The following is a 21,469-nucleotide window of genomic DNA, read 5'->3' as shown; positions in this document are numbered from 1 at the left end:
TAATTCTAAAAAAAAAACACATTTATGGATGTACTATATATTTAATAATTATAAAAAAAAAAATTGATAAAAACTGCATCATCAAAATAAATTTTATTCGAGTCCAGCGACTTTGTTTTGGGGTTGGTACTCGTATAACACAAATAAGCTTGTAAATACATAATTCAATTTGTTTTTACCTTCGGAAATCATTGCTAAAGCTAAGCTGATGATTTGCAAAACAGCCAAAGTAGGTAGAACTTTCCATTTGTTTAAATTAAACATTACACGCTACCAATTTTTGTAGTTTTTGTAAGAAAGCACAAAATTTGTTAGTTTAAATAAGATTTAGTTGGTTAGTTAAATGCTTTTTTCTTTTAAAGAATTTGCAGATTCCGTGCGATGCTACTTGAAGCTAGAAATTACTGAAGTTCTGATCATTTACTGTTGGTTCTATGTACATAGTGAATACATTTGTATGTATGTATGTATATATGGAAATAAGTATATATAGCATTTTCTAGATTTATGTAAAACGTATAATGGCTACTAGGGTGATCATATCGAGCATTCTATGGAAATGTTAAATTTGAACAATATTTATAAATGGCGAAAATAAAGTAAACACATTTAGTTACAAACAAAAAAAAAATTAAAATTATAAAAAAAATTATTTTCTTTACATAAAAATTAAAAAATTTTGTGAAATTTTTTTAATATTTAGAGCAATTAATTTCGTTACGCTAGATCAGCTAAATCGCCCACTGTGCGACGGTTTTAATTTAACTGAGGAAACGGAATTTTTGACGACAGAAACACAGAAAAGCATATATTTTCATTAGCATCAAATTTATTAAATGTTTTTCAAAAATTATCCTGCCATGACACAAGCCAATTAGATTTATTTACTTCATTGGTTTAGATCCGATCCTTTTTTTATACGAGAATTGAGGTCGGTTTTGTTTTTTTGCTTAAACATTACTTGTTTTCAATTTCAAGTAACACTTTTATTTCATAGCGAATATACATTCATGCGTTCCACGCCCACTGGAATATATGAATGCAACATCTCAGCATATGTATCTTCCTGTGTTTACAAAATTTTCGTTGCGCAAAATACTCGTGGTTGGTGTCCTCGCTGGTAGTAATGGGAAATCGAAAAATAGAAAATAATTATTTTAAAAATAGTTTCCTTCTTCTCAGTGTTCCTATTGTCAGCAGTTCCGTATCCTCAGTTCTATATGCTCAAATCGTTGTTTGTATAAAGGGCTCGTTTGCTCGGTCTTTCGATTTATGTGAAAAGTTTTAATAAATCAGTCATAAAACTTAAATATTTAATGTGCAAATATGTTTTAGTAAGTTTTTCAATTAATATAATTCAATGTTTGTGTTGTGAAAAGTGTATGCATTAAAGTGCTTGCAAGTCATTTTACAAAATATGTGAAACCGAGTGCCAGCAAATTGGCTGCATTTACGAATATGTATACATACATATACATATGTATGTACGGGTATGTGTAGATATGTACACATGAGTTTATGTATATACAGTCAGTCAATAAAGTTTAGGAACCGCGAATTTTCTACAATACGGGCAACTATTTTATAGATATTTAATTTTTCGCAAAACTTTTTATAAAAATATGGGGAAGACCTAAAGAATCCGGACCTTTGAACTAGAGAAAAAAGAAAAAGTGGGCGTGGCCCGCCCCCTTTTTGTGATTTTAACGGCAGTTTTTTTTTTGGTGCAAATTGACAGGGGCGGAGCTAGGGAGCGCTAAACGTGGAATTTTCAACATTTTCAAAACCTTATATTTCGAAAACTGTTGAAACGATTGCAAAAATATGGACACGGTTTACAAGGTAATTGGAAGGCCTTTCATTCGTTATCTATATCTATACATATTATATATATACAAATTTCGAGAACAAGTAAAAAAAAAATTGAAATTATAACAAAGTTGTTTACAAAAATGAGTAAATAAATATTAAAATATCGTTTTACATGAAAAAACGAAAAGCGGCGCAGGCGAAAATTTGGAATAAAAAATCGCGCTTTTATTTAAAAAAGAAAAAACCGCCACAGGCCCTGCCCCCTTTACCTTAGGGTCACTATAGCTAAGACGATACCACAGGTTATCATAGATCGATTTTTATCGATTTAGAATCCGCTATTTTCTCTTTTTTTATTGTTGTAAGTACAAGCGTAGTGTGACTATCTCTCATATATATAATTTTCAGTTTAAATGAAATAATTTTCAAATTAAGTGAAACCTTTTTCAAATGAAATGAAACCTTTTTTTCAGATTCAATGAAACTTTATTAAAATGAATGGATACTTTTTGAATAAAGTTTTATTGAATCTGTAAAAGTTTTCAATGAATTTGAAAAGGGTTTCACTTTATATTATAAGGTTTCATTGAATTTGAAAAAGGTTTCGCTTTGTTTGAAAATGGTTTCATTTAATTTGAAAAAAGTTTCATTTAAACTGAAAATGCTATAGTATTTTTCATCAAGTTGTCAAGGTAATGCTCGTGTATTTAAGTTGACAATGCAAATAATAGGTGCGTTCGTTTAAAATCTGCAGTAAAAACCAACCAACTGCCAAATTCCGGCGAATTGCATCTGTGCTCTCACAAGCGAAAAATATCCCAAATAGTACGCGAACAGAAAATTTGCAGAAACTTGCAAGTTAGACGAACAGCTGATATAATTTTTGTTTACATTCAAAAGTGTAAAATTTAAAACGTACGAAAAGTCATCACAAAGTGTTATACTGGCACAGTTTATTGATTAAACAAATAACTACTTATTTCTTACAAGTTTAATTAGTCGCATTTTGTAATTTTTAACTTCCAAACCATCAAATTCAATTTTGTGATTTACGTAAATGCCAACCAGCTGTTTTCCTGTTGGCAAATTGCTGTTGGCAAAATTTTTTCCAGCAGAAACCAGCAGCTTCCCCTCAAAATGAAATGTCACTTTGCTCTCTCAATAACCCCTACTTTGTAAGTTTTGTGCGTACGCGAACGCAAAAACTTGTAAGTTTTGGTTAAACATGAACAATTAACAGCTACGCGAACGCAACTAATAATTATCCAAAGAGAAAGTAAACCTCATGGACTTTAAAACAGTGCTGAGTTATTACAAAAAATAGATGAACATATGATGAGAAGTTCTCAGCTTTCAAAAAATNATAGATGAACATATGGTGAGAAGTTCTCAGCTTTCAAAAAATTGTGTATTGGATCTAGCACCCGTCACAGCCAATGGTTTGTTTTTAATGTAACTTTGAAAATACGAAAGCTTCCCATCGTTAAAATGAGGTAATTTTATTAAAAGTATAATAAATATTCATATGAAACAAGTAGCGCTCATTCTACTCACGAACTTTGCATCCTCAATGGAGACTCGTCCCACCCGCAACTAAATACTGTCCCGTCCACGACAAGCTAAAGGAGTTTTTTTTTTTAAATTTTCAAATATGATAGTAGCATTAAAGCATAAAATGGGCCTTAACATTCTATTATCTACATACGAGAAAGGTGCTTTGATCGAAATATTTATAGTGTGTCTAAAATTGGGTAACAAATCCACCAACTCATAGAGGCGGGTGTCATCGTTGCCCCACCCACCAATTTCTTTCCTCTGCCATTAAGGGCATCATCTCCTTTTATTTCTTAAGCAACTACAAACTACTCGTTTAATTGCCTGCGATATTTAGGATCTATTAAATTTTTATTTACATACGTGTGCATGTGCAAACTGAATATTACTAACTACATAAAGTATGTAAATATATGGGTTAAAGAACCCGTTCCATGCATTACTGGATTTACCGCAAACAGAGAATTTGTCAAATCAGTCTAGCTTGAATAGTCATTTCAAAATATCCTATATGCACATACATATGTGAACGTGATATTTGTTTGTTTTATTGTTCAACACAAAATCTCTCGTAAAAATGAAATTTTTTTTGTGCCAACCATTTGAGACCTCTGATGATGAAGAGGAGGAAGAGGTGAGTGAAGAAGACCAGCTAGAGGAATCAATTGAAGATGAAGACGGAGACGAGACTGCCGATTCCAATGCAGAGGAGGATTTACGGGACGAAAATGGCATCGAAGGCCAACCACCCATTACCGCCAGCAGTAGTGAATCGAAAGTAGCACATAATGGAGACCACAAAATTTTAATGAGCAAATCAGAGGAGTCTCAAAATGATTCCGATGCTTCTGTAAGTAGTGACGCGGACATTTCTGTGAAAAATGTTAATGGCAAGCTGGATGTAAATAGCGGAAAGCCAGAGGAGTTGGACAAGAAATCCAAAATGAACGGTTCTAAATCTCCTGGTAATACGAAATTTATTACGAACTCCACAAGTGTACCAGCACGCATGAAAAATGTCAGTACCGAGACGATGGTTTTTGCGGCTATAAGAAGCTTAAATGAGCGTGGCGGTTCTTCGACCATTGCTATCAAAAAATACATAACGAATAATTATCCACAACTGGATGGCCCGCGTACGCTAATGCTAATCAAGAAGTTTATAAAGAAGGCCCTGGCAAATGGAAAATTGGTACAGGCGAAGGGTACCGGACTAGGCGGCTCGTTTAAAGTGTCTGCAGAGTTGAATCGACTAGACGAAAAGAAAAAGCGTCAGGACCAAAAGAAGCTTACGCAAAAGGCTAAGAAAGATACGGTAAGATTTGATGTGTTTTTGAATTTTGTAAGTAAAATTAAATAAAATTTATTTAAATTAGGCTGCTGCCAAAGCGGAAAAAATGCCGAAAATATCAGCGAAGGCAGCAAAGAAAAAGGCGGAAAACGGCGAGAAGAAAACAACCGCCGACAAAAAAACTACGAAAACTAAAACAGCGAAGACATCGATCAAAATAGGTGATACAGTTGAAAAGGCGCCAAAGGCGTCAGCTACAACGAAGAAGATGGCAAAAGCAGCCGATAAAATTCAGCCGAAGAAAACTACTTCAAACGAAATAAAATCGTCAACCATAGTCAATAATAAGCCGGCGGAGAAGTCTAAGGCGACAAGTCAAAGTAAGAGCGCTAAAGCTGATGCAAGTAGCACAACAAAAGTGATAGCAGGCAAGCCGAAGAGAGGAGCACCCGCTAAATCTGAAGCTCCCATAACGCCACCAAAAGCGGTATCAAAGGTTAAACCAGAAGCAACGCCGAAAAAGAAACCGACCGCCAAGGCTAAGACAACTGCTATAGAAGTTGCTGAAGTGGGCGCTGGCGACGCGGATACTGTGAAGACGACCAAAAAGCCTGCGGCAAAGAAAGGCAAAGCAAAATGAGGCTGTGGAAGATACATACATACTTGCAAATCATTTTAGAGATATAGGTGTTTTTTTTTTGTATTTAGTTTTTTGGGTATTCGATTTTTTAACTAAACAAATATTTATCTTTATTAATGTTGTTTACTTTCTTTTGAAAATTTTGTTCGCGAAGCGTGTGTAGATTTTGTCAAATATATAAGTAAATACATATATGTAGATTTTGAAACTATTTAGGCCATCCTTTTCTTTTTAAAGTGGATGAACATGCTGGTTCTGATTATGCGATATATGTACAGTGGTGGTCACATAATTACTTTTCTTTTCTACTTCTTTTTAAGATTTGACCATTAGGTTACTCTTTGCTTATTTTTAATAATACTTTTGAAAAACATAGTACTACGACGAAGGCCATGCCTCATGGGAGGCAAATTAGCAACACCGTCAGCAAAAAATAAATTCTCAAAAATGAACGTGAGTTATTAGCTTCTTGAAACTTGCACAATATTATTTTTCTAGAAGTCTCGATTATAAAGATTTAAATTTTGATAGCAATTTTTTTGGAATTTCGCTATTTTTTATAAATCTTGTACAAGGTTTGAAGCTTTGAATTATTTGGTTTTCGTTGCGGGTGAAACTATATTTTTGTAAAAAAATATATCAAAGTAAAGAAACAATCGATAAAACTTGTAAAGAAGTAGTGTCCCTTATTATGTGGCCACGACTGTATATGCATATTAGGGTGTGCCAAAAGTTAGTTCAGATTTTGGTTTTGGGCTCTTCGTCTCTAAATTATTGGGGTCACCAACTTTCGACATAAGGCAATACGACACATTGTTTTGTCCGAGCTAAATAAAAAGTAAACTAAACAACGTGTGCAGAAAACGACACTCAGGCTATATGTGACCCGCTGTACTCTATTCAGATTGTTGTTGCTTTAGCGGAACTACTACGCTCCGTCTAGGTCGGTTGTCGTCAAGTACAACTAACAACGACCAAAGGGAGAGGGGTCTTAGCTGAGTGGATGCATGCCGGGCCCTCATTAGGGATATCGGGGACGAGTCTGAATAAGTAGCTAAGACGAAATGATGCCTTCTGACGTGCATGGGCGTAGGCTCAGGCAAGAGTCTGTTAGGGGGCTCACGCCTCTGGAATCCCACATGAAATTGCTTGCTAAGCATTTTGTTATTCTCGCTTACAAGAAGCATTTGGATAACGGCAAATGCCATAATCACATTTAGTGAATGCCAAGACTCCTAATTAGCGGAATCCTTACATGCCAGGTTAAAGTGATAAATATGTTAATTAAGTGGATCCTTTGAGGTTGCATATTAGTGAGACGGTAACAAAAACAAAAAAAAGGTTAGATGCGTAATTACCAGGTACTCCCAAGTGATCTGGCATCCAGAGGAAAACATGTTCGTTATTTTTTCACACATAATTTAGTAGAGACTTGCATGGCCGAATCAGTCTGGAAGTTGTTAGAGGGTCGGCGATGGCTTGGGTGCCACTTGGCTGCCACTACCGACACATAAACCCTTCCCCGAAAAGAAACGTGAAGCCCATCACCAGTATCTTCCATATGGACATCAGATCCTGACACAGTGTCAGTTTTGGAAGTATCAGTAAAGATTCGATAGTGTGTGAGCCCGAGCTCAGTATTGGAACCAAGTCAGAATTCATCCCCAGGGAACACTACTTGGTAGAATCTTCTCAGCATATATAATGGGGGAATGCTATTCTGTAGCATTGTAAAGACACTTGTGTCTACATCTCTGTCATCAGCAATCCCGGCCTCACCCCACAGAGTGTGACTAAAGACAAAATTAAAAAAAAATTTAAGACAAAATTCTGAATACAAAAATACTCATAGTGTTAGAGAAAGGTCCAAAAGAGAAAATTTTCAATTTGAGCCACCCAGTTCAATAGGGGAAAATATGACTGGCTCCACAACAAACTTGCGTCATCTAGTATATTTGCCTAAAATATTAAACAAAAAGTTTATAAACAAAATTCTTCGTTTATATGTATGTATTTAAATAAAATAATAAAAAAAATATTGATCAGAAATAGGAAAAAATGAAAAATTCTCAAAAAATCGTAAATAGAACCAAAGAAATTATGCAAAATGATCTGCGATATTTTAAACAGCGGCCTAGACACTGGTCTGCGGCCGAATTTGTAGGCGATAATAGCTCTGGTATAACTTCATGGAGTTCAAAAGCATCTATGCAATACCGCAAATTCAATGCGGAGGCATTGGTGTTGAGAGCTTTGAAGAATATCAGCGATCGCAATGGTTCGTCTGTGGTGGCGATTAAAAAGTACATTACAAATCACTATCCCTACGTGGATGGAAAGTTTACGCTCTCAGTTATCAGAAAAATCATAAGGAAATCTTTACATAAAGGAAAAGTTGTACAGTCTCTGGGCAGCACATCAGACGGCTTGTTCAAAATATCAGCTGGCGAAATTCGAGCCGAGCAGCAGCAGGAACAATTTAAGCACTATAAGGAATGCATGAAACTAAGAGAACAGCAAAAATTGGAAATGGTGAGTGGATATGTAATCCTTAATTAACCTAATTCCAGTATTAACCGTATCAATTATAGGAAATAAGAAAAAATAAATGCAGGGCCCAGGAGGAGAAGAGTCGTAAAATTTTCCAACAAAAATTAGCGCCACAATTAAAGCGGCAAAAAGGGGTCGCGAGTGCTGCAAGGGGAACAAAAGCCAAGTTGTCTGCCCCGGCAGCTAGAGATATAATACGTTGCATGCAAGGATGGCAAAAATCTTCACCCTCCATGCTTGCACCAGCAAAATTTCGATTAGGTGCAGGAACCTCAAAGACTTTCCAGCAAAAACCTCAAATAGTCGATTATGCGCATGCAGCTTTGGAAACAGCGAAGATCATTAGCTCCGAACAACTAAGACATGCAATTATAAAAAATGCTGAATATACACCATATTTTGCAACATTCGATTGCCATGATGCTAAACTTAACACAAATAAAGGCATGCCCATAAAATATGAGAGAGCAGTAAGAGGACACAAAAAGGTCCCAGTACGCGTTGCAACAAGGCCCAGAGTGTTTAAATCAAAATCAAAAATAACGCCGACATCGGAACGTTTAAGGTTTACAGAATTTAAAAGAAACAACAAGCTGGTTGCAGATGCACCTGTGAACTTAACGCCCCCACCTGCATTGCCTGTTGTTAGGGAGCATGCCGTACGATCAAAGGAGGCTGTAGCTGGAGGAAATTTTCGGAATGCTACAAAGCGCGGAAGAGTGAACACTGAAAAACTGAAGTAAATAAGTAAGTAAGAAAGAAAGGAATCGGTATAAATATACATACGAGTACTTTGTTGTGTTGAAAATCTGTGAGTGTAATAAAAGTCTATACGTGTATAAAGGACATTTTCTTTCGTAGGTATTTATGGGTCAATTTTGACTTTAACAAATCGCATGGTATTTCCTAATTCTGCAAATAATCCTAAGAGAAAGTATAGAAGAAACCATGGGTCGGAAGCCTGCTCATTTTTAAATTTGCTTTATTTGCTTAAACCATTTTTAAAAAGTAAATCCATCTGCATTGTGAATGTTAAAGTTAAAAGAACAACAAACAGTAAAAAGTAATGGTTTTTGAAATTTAACATCAAAACTCGATATGAAGACGTCTAGGACTTACCGTTGATTTTTGCCAATTTTTTTTTGGCTGGCGGGCTCTCTTACATGAAAGACGATTTTTATATGGAAAAACTACATTTACATTTTTGCGAAAGTTTGCAAAGTTTTTTTAATACTGCACAAGTTTGAAACTTGGATTTATAAAATTTTTGCTAAAGAGTAAAACATAACCCTAAATAATTTACTAAAATTAAATAGCGAAAAAATAAGTTGTTTATACTTTTCAATTTGTGGTGCGTTTATAATTTTGATAGCTATTTTGGAGGGTTAATATGGTAAATCAACTAAAAATGTTAAAACTAATTCAGAATTTCCACTAGGCATTAATGGTGAAAATGATAAATGCCAAAGTTGGGCATTAAAAAATATTCGTTTCATTACGTTAAAAAAAGTATCATTAAGTTCATTTCCATATGGCATTTTTAAATGGTATATATTTTTTTGGTAATTTCAGTGCCTAGTGTAAATTCGGCGTAAGATATAGGTATTTTGTAAAACCGGCTTGGGACGTAAAAAAAAAAAAATGAGAAAAGGTAAATTTTTCTTATAAAAATGCGCAGACTGGAAACTCATTTCCGACTTATAGTTTCTGCTATATTTTCTCTTAGAATTAGTTGCAGAAAATACCATGCGAATAGTCAAACAACTTTCGTCCGAACAATTTGAAACATCCGAATGTACATATAGCGTAGCATAGAAGTACGTAGAAACATATCAAGATTGCTGTTGATAGAAAGAGAGAGAAGCAACGTCTACGTCACGGTCATGCGGTCCAACCTTTTTTTGAACACGCAGATCCCATAAGATAGCTGACACGTTTTCCGATTTACGTCCGTGGGTAACTGCGCTTTTAATACCTAGAATGGATATGCTAGCAACGACAGGTCCAAACTGTGGCTTAAGTAATTTGATTAATCTTCAAATGTAGTTTATTGTAATGATTTTTGATAAAGTACATATCTACACTGGCGGCAGAAACAATGGACTCATCGTACTTCTAAAAATTTTGGCTATATTTCTTTAGTGTATTTCATGTTCAATATTTTTTCTTATAAAATTCTAGGTAGTTATACAACAAACATCATATAGATACGCCTTTCAGACTTTGAACAAAAATTATAAAAATTCGACAAATTTTCACCAAATTTTCAAACGAAATTGTCAAAAATCAACGAAAATTTCTAGCCACTTGAAACGTGCACTTTATTATGCTAAAATTGAATGGTCTACAAAACTGCATACAAAAATTCTGAATAAAAAGCTAAAAAATTTTGTGGGAATTTTGGGATTTGTCGAATTTTTTGAATTTTTCTATATTGTTCGAAGAGGGGATTTATATGGTGTTTGTTGCATAAGTAGCCAAGGCTTTTATAAAAAAATATTAATATATTAGATTCCCTAATTAGAGATTTGCAATTGAAAAAATAAAGCTTTCAAAATTCAAATCGCACATTCTAATTTTTCACGCCTTGTTGAGAATAAGAGTGAGTGCAGGATGGATAGGGCCGTTTAAGTCCATATGGCATCTCGGTTGAAATTCTGTACATACGAATATTTATTTGACAAAATTTCTTTTTTAGGCACTAGAGGACTTGTTAAAAATCGACTATTCGGCTATTCGGTTAATCGTCTAGTCGATTAGCAACTCTTTGTCGGTTGATATTTGAATAGCAATATTTGATTATCTGCTCGTATTCGACTAACCTCTATGGATTAGTCTGAAAATCGAGTAAAAGAATTCATTCAAATAGTGACAGTTTTTCACAATAAAATTATTGCTATTAGCGCTGTTGGGTTTTGTCAATAACCATAAGTATTTAAAAGATATAAAAAAAAGTTTACTGAAAGAAAATAACTAGTTGAAAAATCGAAAATGAACGGTTAGTCGAACTGTTGTTTGCATGCGGTTAGTTGAAAAAGTCGAAAGGAAACGGTTAGTCGATTAATTTTTGAAACAACTCTTGCTATTCGACTAACCGATTAGTTGACTAACAAGAGCTCTACTCGTATCGTTTTATCGTCTGCGCTACTCGCCGTCGACAAAAAGCAAAGGCCCGTAAGTCAAAATCTTTCTCTCGAATATTCCAGAAGCCACCTCATCGGATGTACATAGTCATTGTCCATGCTTCTGTGCCATAATCAAGCACGGGCATGTGACTTATTGAATGAGGTTTCTTACATAGGCCGAAGACTTTACTTCTGGATTGCCTGCTCAGTCCAAAGTAGCACTTGTTGGAATAAGTGATTCTAAGATGGATTTCGATGCTGACATTACCGGTGTTAATGCTGGTTCCCGAGTACACGAAATTCTCCGCTCTTTGTTAGATGACAGGAGATATTTCGTCTTGTATTCGTTGACCGCCAAACCCAATCGCTTTGCTCCCTTGTCCAACTTGGAAAAGGCAGAGCAAACTCCGCGGTTTTTGTTACCGATGATGTCGAAGTTATCAGCATGTGCCAGCGATTGCTCGCTTTTGTAATAAATTATTCCGGATCGCCTTTCTTGTGGATTGTGCAGAGCACACCTAAACTCCAGTCGTCGGGCATGCGTTCATCTGATCACAATCTGCATAAGAGATGATGCATGTACTTTATCAACTCCTTGCCGCCGTACTTGAATAGCTCAGCTGGCAGACTGTCAGCTCCAGCAGCTGACCGTACCTGGGCATTGTCAGGCGGTGGGACATCGACTCCATCGCCGTCGACTGGTGGCTCGGATACGTCTTCTCCATTACATAGTTTCAGCGCTATTGCCATTCAGTACGTTCTATGTTCTGTCAAAAATTTTTATTCAGTGTTAAATCAAGATTCCTCATTTATTTTACCGTAAAGAAAACGAAAACGATCTTTAGCGCGTCTATGGCGAGTCTCTACAAATTAAGTTTTGACTTTTTCGAGACGCGAATTACTTTTTGAAATCATTTCTAATATTTATGTAGAAACTCTAAATATGCTCATTAAAACAAGAAGTTCAATCCTGCCTAAAAATATGCATATGCATGTATGTATGTATTAAATTCTTTGATTAAGTCATACGCTTAATTGCATTAAATCGAAATTTGAAATACATAAATGGCTTTGGGTTAAATTTCGTTTATTTAACCTTTGATGTAACAAACCCCCTGGAGAATTTCAAATAACACAGACCGCTAACGCAATTTGGGTAGTTCATTTGTCTGGTTAAGAAAAAAAAGGTCCACATCTAAATATTTAAATAGTAATACTAGTTGAGACAACAACGAAAACCATTTTGTTGGCCAACTGTATGCCGCAGCAAATGCTAAAGGGTAAGCACATATATGTACATAAAAGCAAATGTATGCATTAGGGTGGTCCAAAATAAGTAAAGTTGGAATTTTAATGCTCTCACCTCCTACGATGATTATATACCGAAAAAATAACCTTATTTTTTTATTTTCAAATCAAAAAATATTTAGAGGTCGCTCAAAGCGCTCAAAGGTTTCCATGTATTTTATATGGAAAAAACAACTATTCGTAGAAATGGTAAGGAATTCTTGAAAATCAATATTTTTCGATCGTCAACATTCGTTTCTTTTCAGGACACTTCCAATAACAAGTATCAGTTATTTATTTAACCATTTTTTAATAAAAGAAAAGATTTTTTATCCATCCCCCCATTGCATTTTCTGATATTTTCTGCGGGTTTTGGAGGACCTATTAAATATAGTTACTATGAAAAATGGTTAAATAAATGATGAAATAAATGACTGGGAATCTCTTGATGAGAAACAGATCGAAAATATTGAAAGTTTTATACCATTCCTACGAAAAGTTACTTTCTCCCATACAAAATACATGGAACACTTTGAGCACTTTGAGCGACCTTTAATAATTTTTTGATTAAAAATAAGAGGCGTCTATTTTTTCAATATAGAACAATCCTAGCGGCTGAGAGCACAAAAATTCCGACTTTTTTCTCATGCATTTTTGCACCACCCTAGTATGCATGTACGCGCATCTTGCCTAAAAACGGTTACAATTTTGGCTTGACCAAATAACCCTTACATTTATCTTATGGATATATATATATGTATGTACAAAGAAACCGTGAAAAAACGAGCTGCAAGAAAACATAAAAAATTCAAAGATAAAAATATATGTATGTATTTGCCTCAGTTGCCTGCTAATAAACCGCTATAAAAATCACAGCTGGAATTTAATTAACTAATTTGGAATATACTATGTACTTGTTATATCAATTTCTTAGCTTTATTTTAACACACTTTATTGCTCGCTTAGCGCACATTCGAGCTTCAGACAAATTGCTGATAAATTCTTAGTGGCTTAGATAATATAAGCGGCCATAGATTCGCAACTTCCCTGCTCACTATGTTTGAGTTGCCTGTAAAATCGCCTCATGTAAACACCGTATTAACGAAAATTTTGTATGTGAAAGCAACAAAAAAGTTACCAAGCAACGGTATCGAAGAATGAACGGTTGTATTTCAGTAGGTCTTCTCACATCCAACCTATCATAACTGATTACGATAATTCACCTGTCGGATGTGGTGTCAACTGCCTTCCCACCATATCCATGCGTAATAAATTGGTGACAATTGATCTAAACATCACTATGTATGCCCAATGTATTATCTGCGGTCGTAGCCCCAAGGATTATCCAATTGTACTCTTGTAGTAGTCGAGCCCTTTGAACGCTATCTTTCCCCTTTTCTCATAATTTTTTCCCAGAAAAGTTTGAAATCGACCATAGCCCCTTAAAAACTTCGCATCTCTCTTTTCTTACAATTTAAGATTTGCTCCGTTGAGTAATAGAGTTCGCAAATTGTCTATCTTAATCGATTTGTGAACAGACCCAGACCAGTTTTGGAGAGATTAACGAAGTTCACCGTAAAGAAGAGTATTTAATGTTTTGTTTGTTGCTATGTTGCTTTTTATTACTTTAAACGCAACAATAAACAACAATAAGATTAGAACTAAACGCACGAACGTGAGGCGAAAGTAAGAAAAATAATGGAAACGACAGCATAAACTTCTCGTAATAGCGTAAATGCGTTTGTTGATATCATGCCTGCACGCTTTCGTAAAAGTAAATGGGCGCCTAGATAGGCAGTTGTTATTGCATTTGTTTGTTAGTATCCAACTTTATTCCCTTACAAAGCCTACACATAAGTATGTATGTAGTTTAGGGTAGTCCAACATTATATGCGTGGGAAAAAAGTTTAAAATGTTAATCTTTAACCCTCTAGGATTTTTCTAAGTGGAACAAATTCCATATTTTTTGTTAAATATTTAGAGCTGCCTCAAAGCACACGGAGTTTTCCATGTATTTTATATGGAGAAAAACACTTTTTGGTACAGAATTCTGGAAAACCAGATCAGAACTCTACCGCTCTTCAGGACACTTCCAGTAACACTACGCAATTGTTTAACCATGTTTTAATATTAACTATTTTTATTGGTCCCCAAAAATCTATAAAAAATCGTTAGTATTCAAAAATGGTAAAATAAAGAATTGGGTATATTTAATAGAAGTCTCCTGAAGAGAAAGAGAATTTTAGATTGAAAAATATAGTGGTTGTCCACACTTGTCAGGTTATCTGGTTATCTAGTTATATGGTTATGTTTCTTATTTAGTTTAAAACAATAAAATATATTGCAGAATTATAATTTTTAACCACATAACTTAATAACCAGGCATAAATGTTAGAGAATGCAGTCCTTATTAACTAAATTATTCATTTGAATGAAGTCCCACGTGATGAAAATAATTTTATGTTAGTCTTGACTAAGACTAAACAAAAATTAGTATATATTTTTTTTGATTTCTTAAATAATTTTTTAGTAATTTCTTGTTAGTCACTTTATTTCAGCCATTGGATTGCATCATTTTAGTCACTTTTTGTTAGTCATTTCAGCCATTGGAGTGCATTATTTTGCAGTACTTTATTTTTATTTTTTTCAGGGACCGAGAACTCGTGAAAAGTACATCAGTTCGGGGAAAGTGAAACTCATGATAAGGCTGATAATAAATACAAATTTATTTAACTGGAAGTTCCTGGAATTCATTGACACTTTCTAAATAATTTATATACTACTGGAGTTTTAATTAACAGAATAGACTAATGACTTTAACTTTGCAGTCTTTAGTCAAATATGTGTTTAATTGGCCGCAGTTAAAAAGTGTTAGTCAATGAATGTGACTACAACGATTTAAAGTCACGATGACTGCATTCTTTAACACCTGTGCAAATGTGGTTGTTGACACTTGCCGGGTTATCACGTTATCTGGTTAAAAATTATTATTCTGGAGTGTATGTTATTGTTGTAAACAGAATAGAAAATATAACCACATAACCAGATAGCCTGATAAACAGGTAAGTCTGTACCATTTCTACGAGAAACTGCTTTTCCCCTTATAAAATATGTACATGGAAAACTTCATGGACTCTGAGGCATTTTTTTAACAAAACAATAAAAGTATTCTGTTTCTTAGAAAAATCCTAGAGAGTGAGAGCTTAATATTTTATACTTTTTTGACTACCCTAATGTAGCTGCTAGCTGCGGTGTTGCCTACATAATGATGATGACAATGGTGATGCTGACAATGATGATAATAATGTTGCTACTTTTCAAGCAAGGCAGTAAAAGTGAAGAGAGAAAGTAATATGCATATGTACATATCATACATATATATATGTATTAGATATTTACGCCGACAGGCTTCGAGGCGGCGGCGTTGTTCTTTTTAATTCGTTATTGAATCAATGTTAAATTTCAATATTTTCAAATTCTACTTGAATTAAATGTTAAATTCCTAACGCAGATGAATGGGCGAACAGCAGAAGGTCTTGGGCTAAATGGTTTTCAATATTTAACATTTATTTAATATTTAACTTGTGTGGTAGCGAACAATAATGCAAATTTTTTACGATAATATTTTAAGCTTAAAATGAGCTGACAATTTCAAGTCAGTATATTTCTGGTTTTCAAAGGTTAGTTAAATTCAGTTTATTCAACCCTTTTAAATCACTGCGAACTGACTCAATATGCTTTATGTGTCGGTATAAATAAGGTAGTCGATACTTACCTATGTACATGAGAATTCCATTGGAGAACGATTAGATAAGCACTAGAAACGCGCTATTACGATAAATGGCAGAATAATCGACTTAAATGTGTCATACAGTAATGCTGTGGAACAAAATTTTCACCAAATTGTTTTTTTTTTTAATTTTTAGAAAAGTTTAGGTATATTGAAATTTTAACACGCAAAGAAAGTTAAGTATTTGAAAGCTTACACTTTATTTTATTAAAATTTAAAAGGCTATAAAATAGCAAATCTAAGTTTTTTCTAAAATTTCAGTTTTTTTAAATTTTTTTTCATAACTTTTCAAATTTTTCTTGTGCAATTATGTTCATTTTTTGAATGTAACATTCATTAACAGGAAAAGGAGAATTAATCTTTTTCAAAATTGCTACCTTCTCTGCACCTAGCACTACAATATATAAAAAGTAGCTCTTAAACCTCTTAAGAATTTAATTATCTTTCAGTTACAAAAAAAAAAAAGAAGAAACATCGGCAAGAATTGTAAGCTGTAGACCTTTTCGAATATCAAATTTCGCGTGTGCACTACCGTGCGCCGGCCTTCGAAGTTTCCGTAGCTTGATGGCGGTGCGTTAAACAAAACTATCCAACTGCGGCTGCGGCTTGGCTCAGCGGCGTAAAAGTCTAATATACATATATATGGTAGTTTGTGACGCCCAATGTAATATAAAAATATTTGGTTTAAAGTATTGACATACATATGTATATATTCATCAAATTACAAAGTGTAACTAAATTAAGGCGAAATTGAATTTAAATACACAATACAAAAGGAATAACTAAATATACGAAAAATAAAAATAACTAATATAGTTAGTGGAAAGAATGTACACAAAAAAAAAACAAATGCTTCTGTTCTCGACATACACCTCATTAAAAACAAGCAACAAAAAAGTGTCACGCGGTGCGACTACCCCTTAGCGGTTGAGTAGACATCTGTGGTCTCTTTGACACCTACATACGCTCCAAACTGCACGAAATGCTTACAGCGACCTTGAGTATGTCACTCCTAATAAGTTTACAGTTAACTGTTAATGGTTAGACTCCTGAGCGGTTATTTGAGCGATTAAATGCTGTTGGGTAAAGTTAAAAGTTGCCTCTGAATGGCGGGAACCAAATGCTACAAGTCTTATACAATCGTTGATACAAATTAAAGTGTACACAAACATACATACATACATATGCAAATAAAATTTTTAAACAGGCATAGGTGTATTGTATGCAAAAACTAAATTAGGTGAAAATTTAATTTTTATTTAATTGTTGATTGATAAACAGTTTTATTTTTGCTCTGGCATGCTTTAGAACAGATTTCATGCCAGCTATACTATGAATGAGATGAATCGGTTAAAAAGCTTGGCGTACTGTTAAAGGTACAGGGTGTTTAAACGAAAGTAAATAATAATTTAAATAAATATATAAAAAATCAAAAATGAAAATATTAAAATGAAATGATTTTGATTTATTATTAGCACAAGTTACATAGCTTTAAAAGTAGGTTTGAGCTTAGCAGTATGTCGGTTAGGGTGGTCCAAAATAGGAGTAGTGTGAATTTTAATGCGCACCCCTGTTTGTTATATTAAAATAAAAAAATATTTAGATGTCGCTCAAAGCGCCCAAAATTTTAAATGGGGGGCAAAAAAAAAATTCCGTAGAAATGGTACAGAATCCTTGGAAATCAATATTTTCCGATCGAACGGCTAAGTTTCTCTTCAGGAGACTGCGCAGAATAATACCAACTATCTATTTAACCACTTTTTGATAAAAGTTATTTTTTATGAGTCCCAAAAACACCAAAAAAGGCAATTGGGCCCATAAAATATCTTTAGCATTAAAAAATGGTAAAATAAATAATTTGGCAATATTCGTTGAAGTCTCCTGAAGAGAAACAGAGATCTCTTATCGAAAAATGTTGATTGAACTCTACACCATTTCTACGAAAAATTGCTATGGAATTACATGGAAAACTTTATGCGCTTTGGGCGAGCTCTAAATATTTTTTGATACCAAAACAAAACACATAAAGAGCAATTCTAGGGGGTGAAAGCATTAAAAAAGTTTTCACATGCATTTTTGGACTACCATAATGTCGTTACATATCTTACATATAAAAAGGTCGTGTGCGTTTCTTGGTTTATAGTTGGTAAGCTCGAAAACGGCAGACAGGCTTTAGTTCAAATTCATACTGGTGCCTATTGTATATCTAAAACCGTATTAACAGTCCAATTACATTCAAATTCAAAACATGTATTAGTCACATAAAAAGAAATATTTAGTTCCAAAAACAGACCGATAGGTGGTGCTGGAGTCGATGTCTCTAAACCTGTATTTCTTCGATAAGTGCTGATGAGCTCTATGATGGTTGTTAAAATATAAGCCATATTTTAATAAAAAATTTTCCAAGATTTCTTTACATGAAAAACATTGCGAATGTTTAAAAAAAATCACCGTATGCTCAATTTTATGACTAACTGTATATCTAAAATTTGATTCGAGTTTAAAACTAGCTATTGTTTGAAAGATCATTGGTTTTGTTTGCCAGCATAAAAATTTAGTACAGATTGCTCGAATGGTTTTCAAGTAACACAAATGTATTTAGATATAACGATACTCGAATATCGATACTTTTCATCAGTATTGAGTAGTGTCGAGATCTCGATTCTTTTTGACAAGTACTGAGTAAGTATCGCGAATACCAAAAAGTATCGATATGTTAAAAACTTTCTTATGTATTTTTTTTTAATGACGTAAAAATTTCGCTGTCTCAATTACATTGAAAAATTATTAAAAATCACCCAATAAAAATTTTGGCGAATGTTCAAAAATTTCTTCGATATCTAATATTAAGGTCGTGAAAATGAACATAACGCTCATTTACTTCAATACTCTGATAACTCAGAAAACCAAAAACTCGAGAAAAACGGCTTTAAGGTTTTAAATTTATGTATCGTCACCTGTGAGGAAGATCGACATATCTTGGCAGCCAGTTCAAAAACGCTCTATCTCAGAAAATTTTTCGAGAACGCTCTACTTTAGAATTTTATTGAAGAACGCCCTCATTCAGAATTTTATTGAAAACCCCCTATCTCAGTACTCGGTTCATAAATGCTCTATCTCAGCTGAAAATGCATTGAAAATATGCTGAGATAAGGCGTTTTTGAATCGGCAATTGCGATAGCGCGTTTTTCAATAAAATTATGAAATATGGCATTCTTCAATCAAATCCTGAAGGAGGGCGTTCTTAAACAGTTTTCTGAGATGGGGCGTTTTCGAACTGGCTGCCGAGATAGATCGATCTCAGGCATCGATATGTAGCTATACTCCCATAGTAAAAATTAATGAGGGTGGTCTTCGTTTCGATAACTTGGTCATTCTTCAGCATAACGGAGCCTTCGTTATCCAATGAATCCAGTGCATTCTCGAAGAAAATTTTTATAAGAGAGAGCTTTTATTTCCTTTGAGAATGGGCTTTATCACATTTGTTTCTCGTTTTTTACACTTGCATTTCATTTTCAGAGCAAAGTGATTTATAGATAATATGTGTCAAACACTTATAAATAAAATAATTGCTTTAAAAATATTAAAAATAAGCTTTTTGGTTTACGATTTTAGAACTAAATTTGTTGCAAGTTTATTTCAAAACCCTTTTAAATCGCTTGTTAGATCGGATTTCAATTATTTTAAGGAGTAGTGTCATAAAAGCAAAGCAACCTGATTTTGTTTTTTTTTACTTTTCTCATTTGATTTAAAAATACATGAACGTACGAGTATTATCAATACTTTTTGGAAAATATTAGTACTGGCATCGATTATTCTTTACAGTGTTCTATATGAGTGCTATTATCGATAATTTTCTAAAAAGTTCTATCACTAGGTTTGCATTGAAATGTACTTTCTCTTTCTTATTTTCTCAAAACTGTCGCGCCTTTGCCCTAAAAATTTCTGCAGATATGGGTGCATTCTTGTCTATTTGCTTAAACCACTTGTACAGCAACCTTTTTATATATCGGACTCATTCTGAATACACAAAGAAGCTTCTCAAAATCACCTCATTCCCTTTCAACCTGTGCATTGTTTACTTATTTATATTACGCTTTTTAAACATACATATGTAGGGCGGATATTCTACATTTAAATTAGGGCAGCTTTCCGATTTCATCAGTACAGCTGTCCTAAGATTATTTTGTGTCAAGCCCAGATAATGAGTAAGAGAAAATAGCCTTAAAAGGGAAATACACGACACCAGTTTGCTGACACTATCAAGTGATTGTATCATCAAACTCGAAGCATACATATAACATATCAGCATGCTGGTACAGTATTTACGTCTTTACAAATGTGGTCCTGAAAAGATCGGAAATCAGTAGGTAGGGCCGAAATTTCATAATTTGTTTACCAGTTTGTTAAAAATTGGTATATTTTAATTCACAACTCCATAATGTGAACTTCAATCTTCCACAAACACGGCTTTGGCTCATATAGTGCAAGAAATTGAAGCGAACATAATTTTTACTTTGCATGCATTTGATGTCGCACCAGAAGCTGGTACAATCACACCACAAAAAGATACACTGTCAATCGGCTGGCACCAACACTTGATGGCGCCAGCATGCTGGTATCATGTATGGGCCCTTTTACGCTTTTTGTTTACCCCGGCTGTAATGCCATATCGCACACCTTCTCCACAAGAGTATCGATTAGGGATGTTAATTTTTCAGGGATCCCAGGATTGGTCTCGGGATTTAGATATACGTTACTTTTCAACAACTTAAATCGAAGAAATTGCTTTCAAATTAAAAAAAATTAAAATTTTATGGATTAACAAGGACGAATAGGTAATTTGTTAAGCTGTTAAAGTTAAAAAAGGAAATTGGAGGACGTTATCGAGTTTATATAAGTCCTTAATATATAATTTTTTCAAAAACAAATAATGCTAAATTTCAAGTATAAAATTTTAAAAGGACATTTTCAATACATACTAGTCCTTCTGCACCAAAAACTTGAGTATGTTTAAATTCTATAGGATTTTCTCTATAATTTGATACAAATATTTCGCCTCTAATCACATTTCTCTGAATTTTTTAAATCATTTTTGAATTACTGTCGTCAAAGTGGAAAACTTAAAACGCAATTTTTCTGTATTTGGCCCATGGTTTCGCGAATATATTGATATTTGTGTTTAAAATCTATTACTGCGCGGTGCTGTATGTATGTATAATGACCTAGAAATTTATAAAAAATGTTAGTTATTTAATAAAAAAAGAAATATAGCCAATACTGGTCAAGAAAAGGAGTTTATATTATTGCTATCAGTGCATACTATAAATCCCGGTATTATGTGCCAAGAATACCGGAATTTTTGGGACCCTAAAAGGCAGTGATCATTCCTAGTACCGACGCATAGTCTCCTATACACC

At 34.0% G+C, this 21,469-nt stretch overlaps 2 protein-coding genes across 2 annotated transcripts; both read left to right on the top strand.

Moving 5' to 3' along the window:
• Positions 1-3,943: 3,943 nt before the first annotated feature.
• LOC108373894 (histone H1-like) lies at positions 3,944-5,297 on the top strand. The gene is made up of 2 exons (XM_017629827.1): positions 3,944-4,681; positions 4,743-5,297. The coding sequence occupies exons 1-2, from the start codon at positions 3,944-3,946 to the stop codon at positions 5,295-5,297; spliced, it is 1,293 nt and encodes a 430-aa protein (XP_017485316.1).
• A 2,058-nt stretch (positions 5,298-7,355) lies between these two features.
• LOC108373896 (histone H1-like) lies at positions 7,356-8,317 on the top strand (the record flags this gene model as incomplete). The annotated part of the gene is made up of 2 exons (XM_017629829.1): positions 7,356-7,829; positions 7,889-8,317. Coding segments are annotated over exons 1-2 (903 nt in total), but the record flags the coding sequence as incomplete, so codon positions are not given.
• Between the last annotated feature and the right edge of the window lie 13,152 nt (positions 8,318-21,469).

The sequence above is a fragment of the Rhagoletis zephyria genome, unplaced genomic scaffold (assembly GCF_001687245.7).
Source record: "Rhagoletis zephyria isolate East Lansing unplaced genomic scaffold, Rhagoletis_zephyria_1.1 Rzeph_scaffold_07122, whole genome shotgun sequence".
Lineage (NCBI taxonomy): Eukaryota > Metazoa > Arthropoda > Insecta > Diptera > Tephritidae > Rhagoletis > Rhagoletis zephyria.
Note: the sequence above shows the minus strand (reverse complement) of the source record. Positions and strands in the feature narration are given on the sequence as shown.

Coding starts and splice junctions, on each gene's coding strand:
- LOC108373894 (XM_017629827.1), top strand. CDS start 3,944: ATGAAATTTTTTTTGTGCCAACCATTTGAGACCTCTGATGATGAAGAG. Junction 4,682..4,742: donor AAAAGGCTAAGAAAGATACG/GTAAGATTTGAT, acceptor TATTTAAATTAG/GCTGCTGCCAAAGCGGAAAA.